The 22,409-nt window shown below is 39.2% G+C and overlaps 1 protein-coding gene across 1 annotated transcript; it reads right to left on the reverse strand.

Moving 5' to 3' along the window:
* Nucleotides 1–4,127: 4,127 nt before the first annotated feature.
* Nucleotides 4,128–21,229, reverse strand: PTGER4 (prostaglandin E receptor 4). The gene is made up of 2 exons (XM_070935924.1): nt 20,276–21,229; nt 4,128–5,002 (listed from the first exon to the last, which is right to left on the reverse strand). The coding sequence occupies exons 1-2, from the start codon at nt 21,227–21,229 to the stop codon at nt 4,418–4,420; spliced, it is 1,539 nt and encodes a 512-aa protein (XP_070792025.1). The 3' UTR covers nt 4,128–4,417.
* Nucleotides 21,230–22,409: the final 1,180 nt, after the last annotated feature.

The following is a 22,409-nucleotide window of genomic DNA, read 5'->3' on the forward strand; positions in this document are numbered from 1 at the left end:
ATATGTCTTTGGTTATTCGGGTCTTCTCCCACGTAGAATTGGAAGTGTCTTGGCGACGTTTCGACGAAGTCTCATTCGTCATCTTCAGGCTGGTGTTCTCGGCTTCGTGCTTCCAGGAGCACGAAGCCGAGAACACCAGCCTGAAGATGACGAATGAGACTTCGTCGAAACGTCGCCAAGACACTTCCAATTCTACGTGGGAGAAGACCCGAATAACCAAAGACCTACATACAAACACCCACGAAAACCTGAGAAAACATATATATATATATGTATGTATGTATATATATAATTTCAGAATTTCCATTTACTTTAAATAATGGTATCTTAACTGTATATAGTACAGGTAGTCCTCGACTTGCAACAGTTCATTTAGTGACCATTCAACGTTACAATGCCAGTGAAAAAAGTGATTTATGACTGTTTTCACACTTTTGACTGTTGTAGTATCCCCATCGTCACATGATCAAAATTCAAAGTCTTGGCAACTTACTAATTTAAGTGATTCACTTAACAGCTGTGGCAAAAAAGGTGGTAAAATGGGGCAAAATTCACTTAACAATTGTCTCACCAACAGAAATTTTGAGCTCAATTGTGGTCGTAAGTCGAGGAGTACCTGTACTGCATCCTATATAAGAAACCTAGAAAATGAAATTGCTGCCACAGCATTTACAGAAGACAGCAGTAGCTCTGACTTGATCCAAGAAAGGCATTTTTGGAGCAGGTGGTAGAACAGATAGGTGTGCAGGTGGGAGAGTCTGATAATTCACCATGGCCAACTTGCCATGGCTAACTCGTCATGGCTAACTTGCCGCAGCCAACTCTCTGCAGGATAATTTGCTGCAGGACAAGAGTTACAGTAATATGAAAGAAATAGAATAATTGAAAAGATGCAAGACAGAATTAAAGGTGAATGGGAAAAATTAAAATATATATTTAAATTTATTTTAAATGAATAGAATTGTTAAATTGTCCCACAGTGCGTTGGCTGTGGCGAGTTGGCCCATTCCGGCAAGTGGGTGTGCAGTCCTAGGACTTTTCTTTAAATGGGCTGTATCTTTCTCCAGGATTGTGTATCTGCTGATCAATATTCTGGAGAAGGATGCTTCTTTTTAATAGCAGACTGGGGCTACCTTTGCACACTGGCATGGTCTGAAGCACTTTGTGGAATTGGATCCAGGTTGAATGTAAACATCATGGAATAAGCTCTTCTGAGCATATGAAGGCTTTTTTCTGTTGATCTTGAGTTCTGTACTATCCAGTAATAAAATTTGTTTAGTAGGATGAAACATCACATCATATTCTTTCCCAATATGTAGCTTTACTGAATAATTTCATGAAGAACACAAACATACTGGGGGTTTTTGGGTGTTGGGGTTTTTTTTTGTTTGTTTGTTTGTTATGTCTTTTATCAATCTTACTCTTAATTTCTAATGTTGGGTTATGTTCGGCATGCCTAAACTGTTGGTGACTATTCTTGTGTTTTTCCTGTGTGAACAAAATTTGTAAATCAGGGGTGGGTTCCACTTACCTTTACTACTGGCGTGCAGCAGGATCGCATGCGCAGATCACCCATGATGACATTGTGGCAGGAGGGTGGAGCCTCCCGCCAGTTTTACTACCGGTTCTATAGAACCGGACCGGACCGGGAGCAATCCACCACTGGTGTAAATATATAAAGTCTAGAATGATTGTATTCAATGAGCTTGATTAATATAACTCAAGAAGAATCCCCATTCCTATTGGGTTATCAGCTGAGCACATAATTCTGGACATAAGGATTTATTATGGGGTGAAACACAGAAGTCTTTAAGTAATTGATTTCTACCTCATCTTTAGGGCTGGGCATTTTATATTTACTGCCTCTAAATTAATGTTTAGAAATTGTGTATATTGGGTTTATGAATATGTGAGGGTCTTCCCATGAAGTTATGTTAAGGATGAGTAAGCAGGCACAGACTCACACCGACTTCGTTACCCAGTGGGTATGTCTGCATTTAATAAAGATTTCCAAAAAAAAGGGTTTGTGCCAAGATAGCCAGTTTCATAAGCCGTCTCTGAAAGTCAGGCTCAAAATTCTGTTTCCAATGGAAAGCAATTTACATGAAAACCACAATAAGCAACACAACGTGCTTTTTCCTTAACAAAAACCAGACCTTGAACATCAATACAGGATAATAATACTGGAACACAACAATCTAATCCTTTGAACATAGCATTCGAAAACATAAATTTCCAGTGGCTTTAGAGATTTTTTTTTAATGGAGAGAAACTTTTAAGGCTAATGTTTTTCCTAATCTTACCTGTCATTGTTTTTAATAAATAGACCACACCATAGTTGCTTTTTCTTTCAGTTCTAGTGCTCAAATCAATTAAATTGGTTTTTGAAGCATAGTCTTTCTTTATTCCAAAAGCATTAGTGCAAACTACAACATTTGCTGTAACAAATGTCAGAAATAACTGAAAGGCCACAAAAACAATGGTGTGGTAATTTTTCATGCTCCAAATTCATTACAACTGAAAATGGATAATTGCAACATGCATTCCGAATCACAAAAGACCAACAACCAACTCTAGAATAACTTACACACTGGTGTGCACAATAAACACGTTTGGAGTTTCCTGCATTTCTCCATTTCTTCTATAGCAAGCCCACCTCCAGATGCCTCGGATATACGACCCCCAGAATTCTCAGCCAATGAAGCTTGGTTGTTTGCAAATCTTTTATCAGTTCCATACAGGCTGGGGAAGACTGATTGCAACCGTAACAAGGATAAATGGAAAAATATTGCTCACGTAAGCATTTGGCAACAATATCGTCATATAAATAGAGTGGACTGTATAGCAGATAAGAAAAATCTTTTAACAGGATGTTTACAAGAATGGTAATGGCATGTATTGTACAGCTGCCAATTCCTATATGGACACTGATAATGCAAAGCGTGATGTGATGCTCATTTGAATATGTGTTAACATTTGTAATAGAACGGGATTGCCATAAGTACAAAAAACAGCAGAGGCCGTACAGTTGGCTACGTAAGGCAGCCCTTAGATTATGGTCTTTTAAGATGCTTTCTTGCACTAAATTCTGAAATATCTCTGAGCAAACACATTTAGAATAAGGCAAAGAGAATGTTGACTATGGATGCATGTTTTGGACTTCGATTTTGCACATGTGAAGGAAGTGCCTAAATCAGCAAGAATTGTTACCGTAATTGTGGAATGTACTTCTGAGTAAAGCCTCAGTGTGGCATCCATACATACCAGATGTTAACAGAACTGCATTATTAGCTTAGCTAGGAACTACTTATATTTTGAAAGGAAATTCACCGCACATAATTTTTATTTCTTTTTAAGGATGTGCAGTTCCATAGCTCTGTCCATGAAGTCACAAAGAGTCAAGCTCGACTCAAAAAGAGACTTAAGAAAATATGAGAAGCATTTTAAAAACAAAAAGCTTTTATTATTCCTATAGTGGCATCAAAACGTCTTCCTGTGTAATTCCAGATTCCTCAGCTCTTGTCTTATCAATCAGCTCTAGTCTGGCCTCTTGAGTCTGCAAATTTGAAAAATCTAATGCAAAATTTATCTAACCCACATACATTAAGAAGAAAGGAGGATCTGACCATATTATTTTTTCTATACTTTGTATTAATAATTAACCTTCTCACAGAGAAGAATATACATTCCTTAAATACAGTCAGTCACAACATTTCAGCCAGAAAAATTCACATTTTTTTTTCACACAATAGAGAGATTTATCAGTTCCTTAACAACTGGACCAGTTTGTTCCTCCATTGGCAACTATCTTGTAATGAATCTCTCTGAACTATGAAGCCAAGAGGGGAGGTTGGAGCGAAATAAGTATGCTTCAGTCATGTACAGATGGAGAAGATTGGTGACTTTTTCCAACACAAACTTTGTGAAAACAGTCCTATCTCCCAGGGCAAGGTAAGGCAACAAGCAGCAGCCTGTACTTCAGACACCATTACATTCCTTTGTTGCTTTGGCAGGGTTTGATGGCAGAGGATGAGTCTCTAGCGGTAATAAAGCCCTGCTGAAACCTGTGCTTATCACATAACAGGAAAGATCCAACAGCTGCATCTTGGAACCCATGTTGAGGGAGGTGCAAATCAAGATGGCGGCTAGTTCAACGTCTCTCGTGGATTCCTGCCTGGTGCACATTTCTGCTGGAGAAGGGCAGTATACAAATTAAAACAAATAAATTTCCAAGTCCAACTTGCCCTAAATGGCTATTTTACCCTCAAGCTTAGGACAAGGAAATCCAGATAAGCTTCAGGTGTACGCCTTAGGTCAACAGAATGGATGGCAAAGATGGGCATTTGATATGTTTGTTGTGTCAGTTCCTACCCGCTTGACTTAAGGACCAAATTGTCTCTTAACTTCTTTCTACTGCTTAGATACACTTCTCTGACAAGTCCAGAGTTTCGCTGGGAAAAGTGACTTGAAGGGAGTTGCCTTTAGGAGTGCTACTACCGCTAGGCTTTAGTTCACTCACCAAAAAGGTATTCTCACACTCTTGCCCCTGAGAGGACTCTGAGGTGTTTGAACTCCTTAAGGTCCTTATAGATGTAGTGTCTGACTGAGCCAGACAGCTGCTGGTTCCTGGTAACAGCATTCGGTCTCCGACCGTCCTTTCACTTGGCTCCAGCGGGTATAGCAGAGTCTGTGAAGTGCTACTAATCTCCCTCAACTCTCGGGAGATGAAGGAGGGTGAATGGCTTGCTGTGACGGAGGTCCGGTGACCATCGGCCCAGTTGCAGTTGTTACCTGAGTGCTGCCGCCGGGCTCCACCAATGCGACAGAAAAGACACTTGACCTTCTCAATAGCTTTGCTCAAGACTGTCTTGCGCAGCAGAATGTAGACCCAAGGATCCAAGATGGGATTTACCGAAGCTATACGAATAGCTTGCAAATCTGGGTTCTGTTGGATGTCCCTTACTATATCTGGACGGTACAGTTGATTCACAAAGACCCGGACCTAGAGAAGAAAGGAATACATGTGTAAATAAACTCCATTCATAATTTGATGACTGAAGGCCAGGCTGACTTTTCAAGGCCAAGAATTGGCTTAGCATCTGACTGTTATAACAGGAAGAGAGATGGGAGAATGGGTGAAGTACATGGCATTCTGCAATGTCAGATGGGAGCTATTTTCAGAATGGGAAAAAATTTCCAGCCACTTGATTTCAAATAGAGATAAAAGACCTTTCCCCTTTTCCAGTTTATCTAAGTTACCAGAAAACTCAAGGGTCAATTAACCTTTTGTGAATTATTTTTTGAAAAACTTGCTGTCCCTACAGTATTCTGAATCCTGAATTTAAAGCTCTGACTTTTTTTTTTGGAGTTTTCATTTTTCATTTAATAACGAACTCTTAATTCCTTCGATAACCAAATCTACTTTTAAGTGTTGTTGGGTGTGTAAGGAATGCCAAAATGTGCCTGTGAGCCATTCTGAGAGATCCAGCCAATATTAAAAGCTCTAATCCCACCACCCCGCTTGTCACCCCGCCTCCGTAAATACTTCTTTGGAAACAAAATTAGAGCCATTTTTCTACCTCACAGGCAAATTCGCTTTCAAGCACAGGCCTAGAACGGTGGATTCTTTGAGGTTTAGAACACAGCTTTTGCTGGAAGACTTGAATGTTCAAGAAAAAGTTGTTTCTTTTTTAATACCTTCCAAAGTTTGCCTGTGGTAGCTTGTTAAAAGTTATTTTCTTGACAGGCAGCTTCCCTGGAATGAACTTCTTTTTTCCAAATAAAGAAAGAACATGATGATGCATAGTACTCAATTATGCCCTTGACAGTCTCTGCTGCCACTTTGGCAAGTTTTGCTAAAATACATTACAGAAATGTTGGCTGTAATCCCACGAACAGTTTCAACAAATGCATGGGATAACAGTCCATAGGAAGTGACACCCATGTAACGGTTTCCATAGGTGGCTTTGTTGATTGGTTTATTTATTTTATTTATATTCTGCCTTTATTATTTTTTATAAACAACAGCAGCTAAGATCTAATACTGTTTCCTTCTTCTCCCGTGTTTTCCCCAAAATAAGAGCCTGTCTTATATTTTTTTGAACCCTGAAATAAGCACTTGGCCTTATTGCCATGTGCTCAAAAGCCCGATTGGACTTATTATCAGGGATGTCTTATTTTGAGGGAAACAGGGTATTTCCCTCACAACAACTACTCTGTGAGATGAGTTGGCCTGTGAGAGAATGACTCATCCATGCCTAAGGCAGGACTTGAACTAACAGTCTTTCTATTTCTAGCCTGTGCCTTAGCCACTGGACCAAACTGGTTCTTGTTTCAGCAAAAATGTTAAATTTTAGATGTCTGTGAAGATTCTCAGTCATCCAGGTAATGGTTGTTGCAAAGATGCTTTTTTAAAAAAGACAACTGGACTTTGTTTTTTGCTTGAAGACATTTTGCTTTTCATCCAAAAAGCTTCTTCAGTTCTGAAGAAACTTCTTGGGGGTGGGGGGAAGCATCTTTTAAATATTAGATGCTTTTATGTAGAGGCTAACCTTTCAACCTGGAGGCTGAAAATAGCTCCAAACTCTTTCTTGTTATCCTCAATGCTTTCCACTCAAATTTAACAGCAATTTGCCAAATATCAGAAACACTATTTCCTGCTGAATTTAGTTGCATGAAGAAAGAAATCAGATACTACCCACAACTTAAATTAAAAATGACAAAAGAAACATCCTGAAAAACATCAAAGCCCATTTGTCGTGGCATTGATATGTTGCATTTCTCCTGTGTGCTTTGACAGACAGCTATGTGGAGTCAGCTAGAAGCAGACCTAGAAGTCGATACCTGAGCCTTGCAAAAGACACAGCTGCTTTAATGATTAGAAGAAAAGCGGATTAGTATACGTGCTTGTGTTTTGCAAAGCAGCTCTTTCAAATCCTTTGCCCAGCCCTAATTTGCAAGCCTGCTAACTGAAATAGATTTCCAGACACCTCTATATTTTTTTAAAAAGTAGCATGTGCTTGTTACCACGACACAACTTGTAAGTATTGATCACTGAACTGCATATGAAGTGGGGTCTGCACACTTCGAAAAATGTTTGAAATTTTGGATTTCACACAAGCCCAAAACTCTTGCAGAAGTCACCCCAAAGGTGCTTCATCCCAAAGAAGCTTCTTGGATGAGAAAAATCTTCAAAGAAAAAAGTGTTCCAATATCACAGGGGCTGCCACAAAGAAGAGGGAGTCAAGCTATTCTCCAAAGCACCTGAAGGTAGGACAAGAAGCGATGGGTGAAAACTAATCAAGGAAAGAAGCAACTTAGAACTAAGGAGAAATTTCCTGACAGTTAGAACAATTAATCAGTGGAACAACTTGCCTCCAGAGGTTGTGAATGCTCCAACACTGGAAGTTTTTAAGAAGAGATTGAATAACCATTTGTCTGAAGTGGTGTAGAGTTTCCTGCCTAAGCAGGGGGTTGGACTAGAAGACCTCCAAGGTCCCTTCCAACTCTGTTATTCTATTCTATTCTATTCTATTCTATTCTATTCTATTCTATTCTATTCTATTCTATTCTATTCTATTCTAAAAAACCAGAAAGTCCAGTTGCCTCTTGAAAAAAAACACCTTTGGGACAACCATGATCTGGATGACTGAGAATTTCCATAGACATTTAGCGATGCTTTTGCAGAAGTCCTTAAAAAGTTGGGTGACTTAAATGAATGGCAGAGAGGTCCTGTGTGGAAGGTTCAAAGAACTTCTGCATCATATTCCAAGTGTGCACATTTGGGAAATAAGCTGGACTTTAGTTCTGAAGGGCACGTAAGGACTATAGGATATGCCCTTTCCATCTCCCAGGCTGGAGGAAAATTGCTGACTGCAGAGGAGATGATCCAGTAGGGAATTTCCCCATTTCTTTCCTACCAGTTTCAGAGATTGGTTTTTTCGGCACTGGGAAATCCCAAAATCAAAAATACCAGAAGTGGGAGAGGCTACATAAATGCCCTTCTTTTTATTTTTTTATTTTTCAAAACAAGAACCGTTTGAGTTTCTAATTCACAAAATTGAATAATGATGGAGTATTCAAAAACTGCAGCCTCTGATCCAATACGACTGCTGTGTAAACTGCAGATTAAGCTCCGTTTCAAATCTAAACTCTTGCTGGGTGAACTTGCACGAAGAAGCAATATCTGTCACAGCTGCCTATAGATACAACATGTTAAAAATGACGATGATATTTCTACTCCCATTCTCTGCCTTTTTGCATTTTACCATGCTGGAAATCAAAGACTTACTTCCTAAAATATTATATTTACTTCAAATATTATTGGGTGTAAAACAGCATGCAAAAGGTTATTTATATTCCTGACCCTGCAACCATGCATTCTGCCCCTCAAGATTGAGAGCTGAAGAGTTTCTTGAATTGAGACTTGAAAGTTGAGATGAGACTTGAAAATAAAAGCCTAATTTCCACTCTGTCGGTGTGACAGAGGAGTTAGACTAGCAATCCTGCACAGACTAGGCTTCCAAGCTTCCCTCCCAGTCATTGAACAAATTGCAATTATCCATCTGCACCAGTGGTGGAATTCAATTTTTTTTTTACTACCAGGTGTCTGGGCGTGGTGTGGCTTGGGCGTGGCTTGGTGGGCATGGCAAGAGAAGGATACTAAAAAAATCTCCATTCCCACTCCATTCCAGGTGAAGGATACTAAAAAATCTCAATTCCCACCCCACTCCAGGGGAAGGATACTGCAAAATCCCCATTCTCTCCCGATGCCTGGGGAAGGATATTGCAAAATCTCCATTCCCACCCCACTCTGGGGCCACCCAGAGGAGGTATTTGCTGGTTCTCCAAACTCAAAATTTCCGCTACCGGTTCTGCAGAACCTGTCAGAACCTGATGAATTTCACCCCTGTCCTGCACCCTCCTTACAGGACAAAAGCAGGGCAATATTAGTGAATTTCTTAAGCATTAGAAAATGTTTAAGTATTGTACATTATATTTGTTTTAACTAAGGCTGCAAGATTTCATATTAAATCATGGATGCCTATGCTAATCAAAAGAACTATAAGTTATATTCCTATAGGGATATGTGGATACTAGTATCTAATACTAGTATCTAATCATAGCAAGAAATGAGAAAGAAAATTTCTAATAATCAATGGTTTTGTTTATTAAACTGTAAAACATTGCAATTATGAATATATATCTATATCTATATATCTCTATCTATCCAAGACCAACTTTGAAAGAATAAGACTTCCAACAAGCTTTTCTCATTCATTTTCATGTTTGTACCTTTCACGATAAGCAAATATTAGAGTGCTATTTTAGAACTTTGAATGTCAATAATTGAATTATGCCACCGACTGATACCTCCTGAAATGTACATTTGTTAATCTTTATGTGCTAAAAGGTCTCTTGTTCTTTAAATATGACTCTTAGATTTTGTACATGAGTTGATTTAGTCCAATTATATTTTGGCTAACCAACTGACCAGAAATTTAATTGGCTGGAATATAAATGGTCAGATTTATAACCACTAGATGGCATACTAACTACATTTCTAGTAGTTTCTTCTATTTCCTGCTCTCTAATTTGAGAAAGCATGAAAAAGGTAAAGACAGTTGATTATTATCAGATTTTGTTCTGACTCATTGGGGCAAACCCAACATTTGGTTTTATATAGAAGAAAAGTGGTGACAAAAATAAAATTAATTTAGTTGAACAGCCAACGGATTAAAATGTGTTAATTAAATGTACAGATTTTTCATCTAATTCAAAATATCAATAGGATTTAACTGAAGTAGTAATTAACTTTTATTAATGCATTTATAAATATATTACTATATATATTTCTACATTTCTTTTATTAACTTTTATTAATTCATTTATAAATATATTACTATAGCTTAGTTTAGACAATCCAAAATAGTGTTCTGGGAATATCTAAATTCTTTATAATTTTACCAGAAAAACCTCAGTGAGACTGAGGTTACCATTACCTCAGTAATGGTGAGACAATTTTTAAAATATTTTCTATCATTTCTGATATTATCAGTAATATACATATTTTAAAAAGCAGGGGAGAACATAATATTGTATACATTCAATTCTACTTCAAGTTTTTTTTCTTTTTCTTTTCATGAACAGCAAGTGTGATATTGGGAACTGGGATAACTGAATAGAAAAAGGAGAACTGTAAAACATAGCCTCTGATGTAAGACCAAATAGAATTTGAAATTTCTTGCTTGCAATTCAAAAATGTTTCAATAAACTAGTGTTTCTCAACGTTGGCAACTTTAAGAGAGGTGCACTTCAACTCCCAGAATTCCCCTGCCAGTGGCTGAGGGATTCTGGGAGTCGAAGCAGTGATGGGATTCAAATTTTTTTACTACCGGTTCTGTGGACGTGGCTTGGTGGGCATCGCAGGGGTAGGTGGGTGTGGCAGGGGAAGAATACTGTAAAATCTCCATTCCCTCTCCAATCCAGTGGAAGGTTACTGCAAAATCACCATTTCCTCCCAATCACCTGGGACTCGGGAGGCAGTGAATAGATGTGGGCGGGGCCAGTCAGAGGTGGTATTTACCAGTTCTCCAAACTACTCAAAATTTCCACTACTGGTTCTCCAGAACTGGTCAGAACCTGCTGAAATCGACCTCTGAATTGAAGTACACCTCTCTTAAAGATGCCAAGGTTAAAAACCACTGTATTAAAACAAATGGAATGAAGTTGTAAGGATCTAGATTTCTAAGCCAAGTCATATCCACAGAAGGAGAACCTCTGCATTACAACCCTAAAGCAGATCAGAACTTTTGCTGTGACTATTTGTCAAATACATTTAAATTATTTAAAAAATGCTGAATATGTACCCTAAAGCCCCTCTCTTTACCTTAGAATATGGCCCTTTAACCTCTCACAGAAATTTCACAGCAAAAGCTCAATTCTTCTTCAGTAGACCAGTTGCTACAAGAAATGTTCCGTAGAGGTAGACATTTCAAAAACAATGACCTGGGGAAGTAATAATTCTTCGCCTACGCTTCTTTGCAATTAACATCTTCAGTGGGGAAAATGGAAGAACTATGAAGAGGCTTGCCAAAGACTACAGTAGTACCTTTAATTCCTAACTAACAGGAATTGAAGGTAGAGCCAATTCTGAAAATCAATCCAATCCAATGGAGTATTTGCACTGTCTAGTTGCTACATTGATAAATAAAAGAAATTAAAATGATGATTAACCAAATTCCTCTTTCCCTCCTGACAACATTTTTTATCTTAAAGTTATATGGTTCCTTGGCTATTTTTTCTTTAGGGTTTCATCAAAGATGAGGCTTCAACATTTGGTGAAATCTAATGTTTCTCTATGGAAGACTAATTTGATCAAGGCTAAAGTAGTGTGAGAAGAACCAGTAGAAATGCCCCCTTTTCACCTTATGGAAGATTCCATCTATCTTGAGGGATGTTGTGGAACTGCCATGGTTCAAGCTGTCTGAAAATTATGGCTATACTAGGTAGGAATCATGGAAGCCGAAACCAAACCAATTTGGGAATTATCAAATCTTCTGCAGTTGTCCTATGTAAGCCCACAAGCTGTATTCTTCAGAGTGATTATCAACCTGCCTGGCCTCTAATAGATAAATAATTTGATAATTAACAGGAAATGTGCAAAAACATGTGAAAAAGTCATTTCCCTGTTATTTCCCTGAGTTAAATGGAGAAATAATAATGCCTTGGTATATAACAGTTCATAATCGTATTTAAATGAGTGATGAATACTGTATTGTCTAACAATTAACAGACAAGTCTCGAGATAAAATAATATGGGGAAAAGCAAGACTGCCAGCACAAATGATCCCAAACAAAGGATTCTGGACTTTTCTTTACATTTATACAGGGCTAAATGTAAGAAAGTGTCCTTGGTTTCTTTCAGATCCATGCTTAAGCAACTGTCACTATTTCTGAAGATGATACTGTGGCCGGAAGAAGTGATCTGAATTTCTTACGTTATGGGTAGCTTCCTCTTCTCCTTTCTACACTAAGGAAATTGTCTGATATACTGTATTTTTCAGAGTAAAATACACACTTTTTTCCCCCCAAAAAGATGGTGAAAATCGTCTTATATTCTGAATGTAGCCCTGCCCAGCTTCTCAAACAGAGGTTTCGGAGGCTGAAAAAAGCATCAGAAAAGAAGCTTCAGAAAAGAAGCCCCCAAACAGAGCTTCAGAAAAGAAGCCCCCAAACAGAGCTTCAGAGGCTTTTTTTCTGAAGCTCTGTTTCGGAGGCTTTCAGAGGCAGAACAAAAAGCAAAAAAAAAAAAAAAAGCAAGGCACAGAGCTCACAACCAAGAAACCTGTTGCTAAAATTCACCTCTGGGAACAGCTGATAGGGGGTATTCCGGGAGGCCAATCCACCCACCAATCAGCTTTTTTCTTATTTTCCTCCCCAAAAACTAAGGTGCATCTTATACTCTGGTGCATCTTATACTCCAAAAAATACGGTAGTAATTTCTGCTTCATTTCATAAGGCCACTCCAGGGAAATTGATTCATTGAACCCACTGAAAGTGGGTTTAAATCCCGCTTTCATTGAATCATTGAACCCACTGAAAGTGGGTTTAAATCCCACTTGTACACAAACAATGAGTACATTACATTTAAAAGCCTTCTGATGAACAGGTCTTCTAGCAATGTGGATCCAGCTGTTGACTGAATTCCCCTTGCGTTGTAATGGTTTCTCTCAATGTTTCTCAATTTTGGCAACATTAAGCTGTGTGGACTTCAATTCCCAGAATTCCCCAGTCAGCATGATTGAGGTCCACACATCTTAAAGTTGCCAAGTTTAAAAACCACTGGTTTAATGGATCACAATAGAAGCCAGCTAGAGAGAAATTCCAACCACTAAGATGCCTAACTCAAAAGTTTCTCTTTTTATCAGAAAGCTGAGCCAGTATTAAGCCAAAACATCCTTCCCAATTCCAGTTTGGGAAGTGGGTTCAGGGAAACAAATCTCCATATCAGAAAGCAAAGTTCTACTCAATTCCTTCTTTTCTATCAAGTTTGATTAATCCAATTGCAACTTAATCAGTACAATACATCCATCCACTCACCTAGAAGAACTGCATAAATAGCAGCCTGAAGCAAGAATATGAATTCGATAGCATCTAACAGAGATTGCAGTATAGCTTCCTTCAAACCAAGCTAAATGCTTGGTGACTTCATGTATTTTTCTTGGCAATAATACAGGAACGAATTGTCAGACTTTTTCCAGAAAGCTCCCCCAAAAGCTAAGTGAGATCAGATCTGATTAGTACTTTAATTGGGAGAGACCCAAGAAATTCCAAGACAAGATAAGAAGTCAAACAAACAAAGCAAAGAAAAAAAAATACCACTATTTCTCCACTGCCTGGCAACAATATGATGAGTAGGAGTCAAACTCTATTTGAGACAGTCTTTAATCAAATGTAATACTAGTTTCAGCCTTGGGTAGGAAGGGGGATGGATATATATATAATTCCTATGATGAGTTTTAAAAACAGGCATCATTTTTCATATGATCCTACTGTTCAAAAGTATTATTAGAATGCTAGATTCTTAAAACATATTTCTGGGTTTCATCCATTTTGGAATTGCCACAAGCTCGGCCCCTAAAAGCAACTATCGTTTATTTCTCCAAAATTTAAAATTTAAAGAAAACTGTTGCTAAAGAAAAAAAACATGTTACTTAGTCTTCTCACATTGATTTTTGGATCTTACACTTTATAGTAACTTATATTAATGCAATTATTTCATGCGGAACCTTTTTTAAAAAAGAAATCCACATATAGTCCTCAACTTATGACCATTCATTTAGCGACTGCTTGAAGTTAAAATGGTGCTGAAATAAGTGACTTATGACCAGTTCTTACAGTTAGAACTGTCAAAGCATCCTGCAGTCAGGATGAATGAGGATTCATTCAGTCAGGATTCACTTAATAACCATGTGATTCCTGAAAAAGGTGGTAAAATCAGATGTGACTCACTTAATAACTGTCTCAGTTCCAATTATGGTCATAAGTGAAGGGACTACCTGTATTATGTCTCTCTTAGCCAGGTTTCTCTTCTCTGAGGCCTTTCATAATCCTTCACATTTGATGCAAGAATAGAATAGAATAGAATAGAATAGAATAGAATAGAATAGAATAGAATAGAATAGAATAGAATAGAATAGAATAGAAAACAGAGTTGGAAGGGACCTTGGAGGTCTTCTAGTCCAACCCCCTTAGGCAAGAAGCCCTAAATTGAAGTAATAATAGTTTGGATAGTAGCGGGTTTAAAAACTTCTTTCTTCTTCATCATTTTACAATATACATCTGCAGTTATTGTGGGCCCGTTTAACTTTGGCCTAGATTCTGCTTTTGCCTGAGGGAGCCTGAATAGAAGATTTATGCAAGTGTTTTGCAAGCTACACCTAATTCAATCCAAAAGGATTGAGCCTTTCAATGCTGTAATCCTGCAAATAGGTGAGATGGAATGAAGACATGGGCAGACTAGATCAGAACCCAGATTTGAGTTTAATTCAATAAAAATACATTAAGTACAATCCGTATCTGCCACATATTTAATATTTTTCTTCTTATATTTCATATAACATTGCAATTTAGCAGAATCTCTGAGAGAGCCACCATAAGGATTTTCCCGCCAAATATGGAATTAAGATCTCAGCCTGCTTTAGCAGATTAGCTTTGCCCCAGTTATTAAAGTTCTCAGATGATTTCAACCAAAGTTCCCCATTTTTTTTTTATCTAGTCCAAGGATGACAAAACTATCCTCTATTCTAAAGTTATCTGCTGCCTGCTTTTGACAATCAGGATCTAATCCCTAACATGACAGCTTAACCACCAGCTTCTGAATTCATGCAAAATCAGTTCTTCTCTGTTTCAGGAAAGAGAAGAATGTCAGTGCTGGATGAACTTGATTCCTGGGTATGTTTGTATTCAGGAGTCAATTACTGATTACTCAGTAAATAAGACAGGAACCGTTTTTATTGAAATGCAGCCTGGGGAGGATGATCCTTTCCTCAAATATCATTCTCCCCCCCCATCTGAATTGCCTGAGCTCCCGAATTGGGTGTGAAACAGGCCCTGAGATTCCTTTCAAACATGATGGCGGTCTTGCATATGTCTGCACAAGTACACTGAGAAAAAAAACTTTGTGCTAACTGCAAGACGACTGATCAAATTCTATATCTAGGTCCCAATACATATTCTGAAGTCTTACTAATAGCACTATGAAACAGGCCATATCATGAGTCAACCTCCAACCTCGGATGAGCTGATATCCAGGAAAAAGTATTTTTCCCTCCTAAGTGCACGTCTAAAACATGTCTTACCATAAAATGCTCTTAAAAAAAAAAAAAAGCAGTTGCCTTCTACAGCAAACAAAGGAGGAGCTATTCACAAAATCTTTACATACCCTCATAAAATTCTCCTCTATCGCATTCCAATACACGGCTTTATATAGGTGGTTAGTTAATATTAAGCAGGAAGACAATTTACAAAGTAACCTTTGCCCAGGAGATCTTGGTGCCTGTTTAGGACAGGTACTCCTCGACTTACGACTCCAATTTCTATAATCCTCACTATAATGAAATATCAGATCTTTCATTTGACTTTTATTTGAAAATAAGGGTAAAATGTCTTTCAGAGTGAAGTTCATAATTTCTGACATGCATCGATTCCCAGCATGTCTCACTACAGAAAATACCGTAAGCATCTATATTTGAGAAAGTCAGCTGGAATTTCAAAGACACATATGCAAATCAAATCAAATAATATTCTTTGAGTGTTTTATTTGTTCTGGTCTCTGATCTTTGACTATAATAAACTTGATTTGATTTGACACATATGCGCTGGCAGTCAATAAGCCCAACAGCAAATTCTAAATGTTAACAATGAACAGAACACTAAATTTATATTAACAAAATAAATTGTTTATTTAGACCATGTCTATCTGGTTCACATAACATTTCAAGACACTGGTTTTCATAACATTTCAAGACACTGGTTGGGTGCATGACCTATTGAATCACAAACTCTCCAATTTATTTTAGTTTAGTTTAGGTCACTGAGTGATCCCAGTCTATGAGTAGGAAGCAGGTGGTTAGGTCTAATATGAGGTTCTGCTGTACTTAATGTCCCATGGAGCACCACTGCAGTTCCCCAATGTGTTATTCCAAAATAAAGTGTGTGTACTGATAAAATCAGGGTTCAAATTCCTGTTCAACAAGATAATTCATTGAGTCAACCTCAAAAAGTTATTGTGAGCATAAAGCCAAGGGGAAAATAACCTATATATAGCTCTGAAATATATCTGTTGGATTCATACAAGGATCCTGACAATGAATCTCTGACAGTTTTAATTCACAAGTAGAAATAACACATTTTATTTTTCTATGTGCTTCCTCCTCCTTTTACTTTCTCCAAATTCCCCAACATAGTTTGTTTCTATATGATTAATTTCATTGCTGAGATTATTAAGAAATGAACGGATACCAATTTCCAAGATGAGTTCCAGAGGGTTTTACAAATTAAATTTACTTATCATTTTACTATTTTCATGGTCAATTAACCCTCTCTAATAGCAAGGCACTGAACATAACATTCATTGTTTTCCACTCCTCCTGTTCCTTTATTTTTTTTAAAAAAAATATTGTTTACTGAAACAATTTTGTCAGGTATTTGAAGGCAACATATTTCCTTCAATACAAAATTCTGCAAAATTTCATATACACCTCCAAGTACTGCTCTGTAGTATCAGAACCAGCCTACATGTATCTTCATATAAAAAAATACTACCCACAGACGCTACTGAAGTCAGAGTTACACTGATATAGCCATTTATTTGTGTAATAAACAGAGTGGTTCAAATCATTTTCTTCTACTCTAAGCTTCTTCACAGGGCCACTGTAAAGATAAAGCATGTAGATACATGTCATTTGATACATAAATATTATACCCAATACAACACTTTTAATTCAAAATAAATAATCAGCAATAAATTGATTCTCATGTTATTACGTAAGCATCTCTAAATATTTATGTTGAAAAAAAAACTTAACTGTATTCAATGGGATGCAAGCATGTATGTAGACTATTTGTCCCAACTTGGCATCCAGCTATTGTTTCCAATAGTCAATTTGGACAATAATTTCTTATGTTCTATTTCAGTTTGAACCTCAGATGGATTTAATAAGATCCCCACTGGAACAAATAAAAAATCCATCCAGTCCAGCTTTCTGTTCCCATAGCATTTACTGTATTTAATTTAAAGTATTTTTAAATCTCCTGCATTATGAAACACCACTAACTTACAAGTGTCGTCTTATCCATTATCATCTTCTTTAGCTAGAGAGATTTCTACTTTAGTTGTATCTGTGAATAGAGTTATGAGGCACTTAGCCACCAATTCCTTCCCTTGGGTGTCTTAACCACAATATCTTGAAAGTTAAGAGGATTCACAAATGTTGGTTTGCCTTTGTGGTAATCTCCGAAGCGTCTATCCAGCATTCTATGAAATCCTGAACAGGTTTGTGAGAAATGACTCTCCTCATTTGTAGAATATGTGAAAGGCATGAAACAGAAACTATCTCTTGTGTCATTTTTCGCCTGGTTGAAGAATTTAGAGGAATGAGTCCAGTCTTCTAGAGGTATCTATTATGGAAAGCAGAAGCCATGGGCACTTGCCCCAAGCTAACTAGCAAATGAGTTTATGATCATGCTTTAAGGACTACTTAGCCACCATCTGAAAAGATCCCACCCCAGGAGTGTGTCACAGCAGGAAGTAGCAACAAGCATCTTCTCTGAACTTGTAAAAAACAAAGCAGATAAAGATCTAATCAGTAATTGGATGAGAGACCACCAGGGCTGCAGACTAGCTTAGAAAACGAAATTCCCAAATGCAAGAAATCACAAGCCATAATTGCAAGGGTGTGTTAGGCGGCCATATAAATTACGAAAGAAAAAGAGAAAGAACAAAAGTTGCATGAATGTATCCATATAGTCACCCAAAGTTGGAACACAACTCAAGGGATATCTTGTGTTTACCCTTTCTGAGGAATAAGTAGACTTGACCACTTTACACTGCAAATAGATGTGACAATATAACTGTTTCTCCATGTTTAAAAGTCCTGAAAATTTAAGTCCTTTCCTAAAGTAAGCAAACAGTTGAAACAGAAACAAGTAGTCTAGCTCAGTTCTAATTTTACTACATCCAGAAAGCTTTTATAAGCAGTTTATCCAAAAATAGCTACCGTGTCAAAATGTGTGGGAGGTTCCACTATTGCCCATTCACCATCATTTAGCTTTTACAAAGTAGGAACTGATATTTAGAATGCATAGTTGGAAGAAACAGGTAACTCAATATTTGTACATATTGCAACAATATCAGAGGGACTGAGTTATTATTATTACATTATTGGTACAAAAAAAAAACACAACACTTGTGTGAAAGGAGGAAGTGAGCCCAATTTTAGCTACAGTATTTCCCCTCCAGAAGCACACACTTCATTAAGCACAATTTCCTCTTTTCGTTACCAGACTACTACATATGAACTCTCCTTGTGCAAGATAATTCTGAATGGTAGGGGACTTGTTTTTCATATCCCCCACCCCCCAATCTGGGCCATTTCCATGTGAGAAGATAACAAGCACTACAAGAAAACAATTATCCTTAACTTGTTACCAGATCTCTTGTGAGGAAATTACCAACCACCCCTTTATGTTTACCTTCACCACTTAAAAACAGGACTCATTGTGCTACTAAGTCAAAGATCATGGAGCAAAATGTTGTAGTCTCAGTTAAGGAACACCAATGGAAAAGTGTACAGTTACACACTGAAGAACATGACCTGGACTACTTTTAAAATGCACTGGTATCACAGACCAGGTATTCATACCTGGATTATTTTAGTTATGTAGCAAAACTGGCCAAACTAGTAAAATTATAGCATTTAGTTGAATAACTCAAGCTTGTGGTTTGCCCAGTCTCTCTTGGACATGGGTTTCTCTGCTTTTACTACCTTCTTGTTAGGGAGCAATTTTAGATTGTCTGTTGCCTACAAGAAGCCCACTCTGCAACACCCAACCGTATTCTCCATGCTTCTCTCCAAAGGACCACTTAGCTTACAGAATGAAAGGGGGGGGGGGATAATAGCAAGCATGCCTTGTCAGTTGTTTAATATATCCCTGCCAAGGAAAAGGAGCTTGCTGCATTTTATTGGAAAGTTTACAAGAGGGGGCAAGTCTTAACTAAGCCCCCAACTGTTGTTACTCCTTCTCCCTTCCTTGGAGTCAACTGGGAAAAAGAGAACGCCTACAGCCAGGCACAAAACAGTTATCAAAGTTGTCCACGCAACAATAAATAACTGCATGCAACTGTCACAGTGCTATCATTGCCACAGGAAAAAAACCCTTGCTTTACTTGACAAAGAATACTGCTAACTTTATTTATTTTTAAAGTTAAGGGAAAAAAGCAATTTAGGAACCAGTCTTTATCAGACTGTTCAATCTTTTAGCCTATCTCTAATAATTGAAGATACTTTAACATTTGTTTGCTGAAGTGTATCTGGGAACCTTATGCTAATGCTATGAACACTGAACTGCAAGCAATTCCATAACCTTTGACTGAAATGTTCTGCAATTTCAGTATATGCTCTACTTTAAGCCACACCTTAATCTGTAATTCTACAACATCCCATGAAAGCAATTTGTTTGTTTAATCGTTCAGTCTATCCAACCACCCAATGAAATAGGGGGGAAAAAAATTGAATATAAAGCTACAAAGCTATGCATCTGAAAAATAACTCCCTGAAAGCACCATGATACTTTTGAAGAAAGTGAAGGTATACGATTTTAACGTCAACTGTGCCACAATTATTCTGTGTGTCTATTGCTTGTATATGGCATAAACCGTTTTCCTGCATGAGGCTAAAATTGTCCACAAGGAATTTCTTTAAGGGATTGGCAATAGTGAAGGTGTTTTGGGGATCTTCTCATCCCTATGAATAGGGTAAATAGCTAAAGAGCAGGTCAAAAGTCTTTCTTAGTGTTTTGTGTTAAATATTAGCATCAAGTCAAGAAAAAGAACTAAAGTAGAATAGGCTCCTTGCTTTTGCTGGGTTAAAAAATTTTTTAGATCACTTGTTGTGACAACTGCAAAGGAGGGAACTTCATGTTGCAGCACAATGTTCCCCTCAAGGAAATTAATGATAATATTGGAAAGAAAAAGGATAAGCAAATTACTCACCACTAGAGGAATGGAACAAATCACTACGACCAAGGAAGTGGCAATGAGCAAGATGACCATCTGGATTTCTGCGCCGGCCATGCGCCGGAAGCTCCTGCGCCGGCGAAAGTCTGACAGGCGGTTCGTGGCGTGGTCTGTCCCCAGGGAAGTGCGACGCATAAATTGCCTGTGCATGCGGATCAGGGCCATGCACACCAAGATGTTGGACACCACCGTGACCATAATGAGGAAGGAGCTGAAACCGGCATACATGTACGAGAAAGCAGCATGGCTGGATATGTTGGTCTGCCAGTCTATGAAGCACCAGGTGTTCGGGTACTGGAGCGTTGTCTTCCCCAAACCCATGTTTGGCATGGCACAGAAGAGGACATTGGAAACGTAGATTGCAAAAAGAGTGAGTGCCGCCAGTTTCTTATCCACGTAATGGTTGTAGAAGTAGGCATGGTTGATGGCCAGGTACCGCTCTATGGACATGGCGCAAATGATGCTGAGTCCGGACAGGCCAAAGAAGAGGAGGATGAAGCTGCTGTATTCACACAGGGGTTGCCCACCAGGCCATTCCTGTTTCAGATACGTAGCAATAGTCACCGGACTGACCAGGCAAGTCCCCAAGAGGTCGGTGACAGCCAATCCACAGACCAGCGTGTAGAAAGTGGTCTCCTTCTGCTCCTTCCTGGACTTGCAAAGAACCACGATGGCTATGAGGTTCCCCACCACTCCGAAAATGAACATGACCATGGGGATGGTCAGGGCTTTGCTGTTCTCCGGCATTCCACCTGTCCCATTGGAAGAGCTGTTGGTAGCAGCGGGGAGCATGGTGGGGTTCAACGCCATGGCAAAAAAACCCCGAGGAGACCCAGCAAGAAAGGGTGGAGGAGACGTGGATATACTACAAGGGCTAAGGGTGCTAAAGTTCAGTTCAGAGAGGAAGGGAAACAAGAAGGCGGCAAACATAAGGGAAAGAGAAAAACCTGCATTTCAGAGGGAGAAGAGAAGAGATGGAAAAAGAGTTGGGGAGTTCTTCTTATTTCAGGACGGTGGGGAGAAGACAGTAGCCCCAATTCCTCCAAAATAATTCTGCAGGTCAGAATGAGGTCAAGAGACTTGCGGGTGGGGTTTCCTGCCTGATTCTTGGGGTCGTTTGAACTTTCTCCTCTTCAGTTTAAAAAATAAAAAAAACCGGACCTCTTTTTTTGTCACAGGAGGGCTTCCCACCCGTCTTCTGTGGAAAAACTAGCTTTTTTTTTGTTTTGTTTTCCCTTCGTTTTTCAGATTCAGGAGCGAGGACCTCTTATCTTACGAGCAGACCAGAGTCACCGAGATGCCTTTCTTCCCAGGGCTTCGCGAAAGCCACCCCCGATCCGAAAGTTTCGTGGGACCCGATCGCCCGCGGGCTTTCGAAAGGCGCTTTTCCCGCTTTTTCGAAAAGCGACGGCGACTCCGCCACGCTCTCCTCCGTCCTCTCCGGCGGTCCGATCACAGCGAGGTGGTGGCGTTGGCAGCAGAAGCCAGAGCGATACATCTCATTCGAGACTCCCCATAGGAGAAGAGCTGGGAAACTAACCGGAGGGGGACCCAGAGATCACTCGTGGGGCGGGGAGGGGATGCGGAGGATGCCCCCAACTCAGCCCTTCGTCTTCGCGCTCCAATCGCGCGCTTACTTCCTCCGCGCGCGGCGCGTTACTCGCTCTTCTCTTCGGAGCGTTTGCAACTTCGCTCCTTCCAATTTCTCCGCCCGGGAGGCTCGCCGGGCTCCTCCCACACCCGCCTCCCCATTGGTCCAGCGGGGAGAAGGGAGAGAGGTGCGGTTCGGAAGGAAGGCGCTTTTGCGCGGAAAAGGACTTTCTTCCAACCCAGCGGGGCGCGCGAGTTGCGCGTGGCTGTCACTCCGGGAAGGGGCGCGGCTGGTGGGGTGTGTGTGGAGGGATGAGGGGAGTGGGAGGGGGGGTCCTGGCTGCGCGTGACGTTTCGCTCAACCTTCTCCGAGCGGCCGCTTTCGCAGTTTACCCCGGTCCGCAATGGTTAGGCGGGTATTTCATCCAGCCAAGAATTTTTTTATTATTATTTTTTATTTTATTTATATGCCGCCCTTCTCCGGAGACTCAGGGCGGCTTACAATGCGTTAAGCAACAGC

This window comes from Pituophis catenifer, unplaced genomic scaffold (assembly GCF_029215685.1).
Source record: "Pituophis catenifer annectens isolate HBS135680 unplaced genomic scaffold, rPitCat1.0.hap2 SCAF_2, whole genome shotgun sequence".
NCBI lineage: Eukaryota > Metazoa > Chordata > Lepidosauria > Squamata > Colubridae > Pituophis > Pituophis catenifer.

Coding starts and splice junctions, on each gene's coding strand:
- PTGER4 (XM_070935924.1), bottom strand. CDS start 21,229: ATGTTTGCCGCCTTCTTGTTTCCCTTCCTCTCTGAACTGAACTTTAGC. Junction 5,003..20,275: donor TTTGTTCCATTCCTCTAGTG/GTGAGTAATTTG, acceptor TTTCTTCTCTAG/GTCCGGGTCTTTGTGAATCA.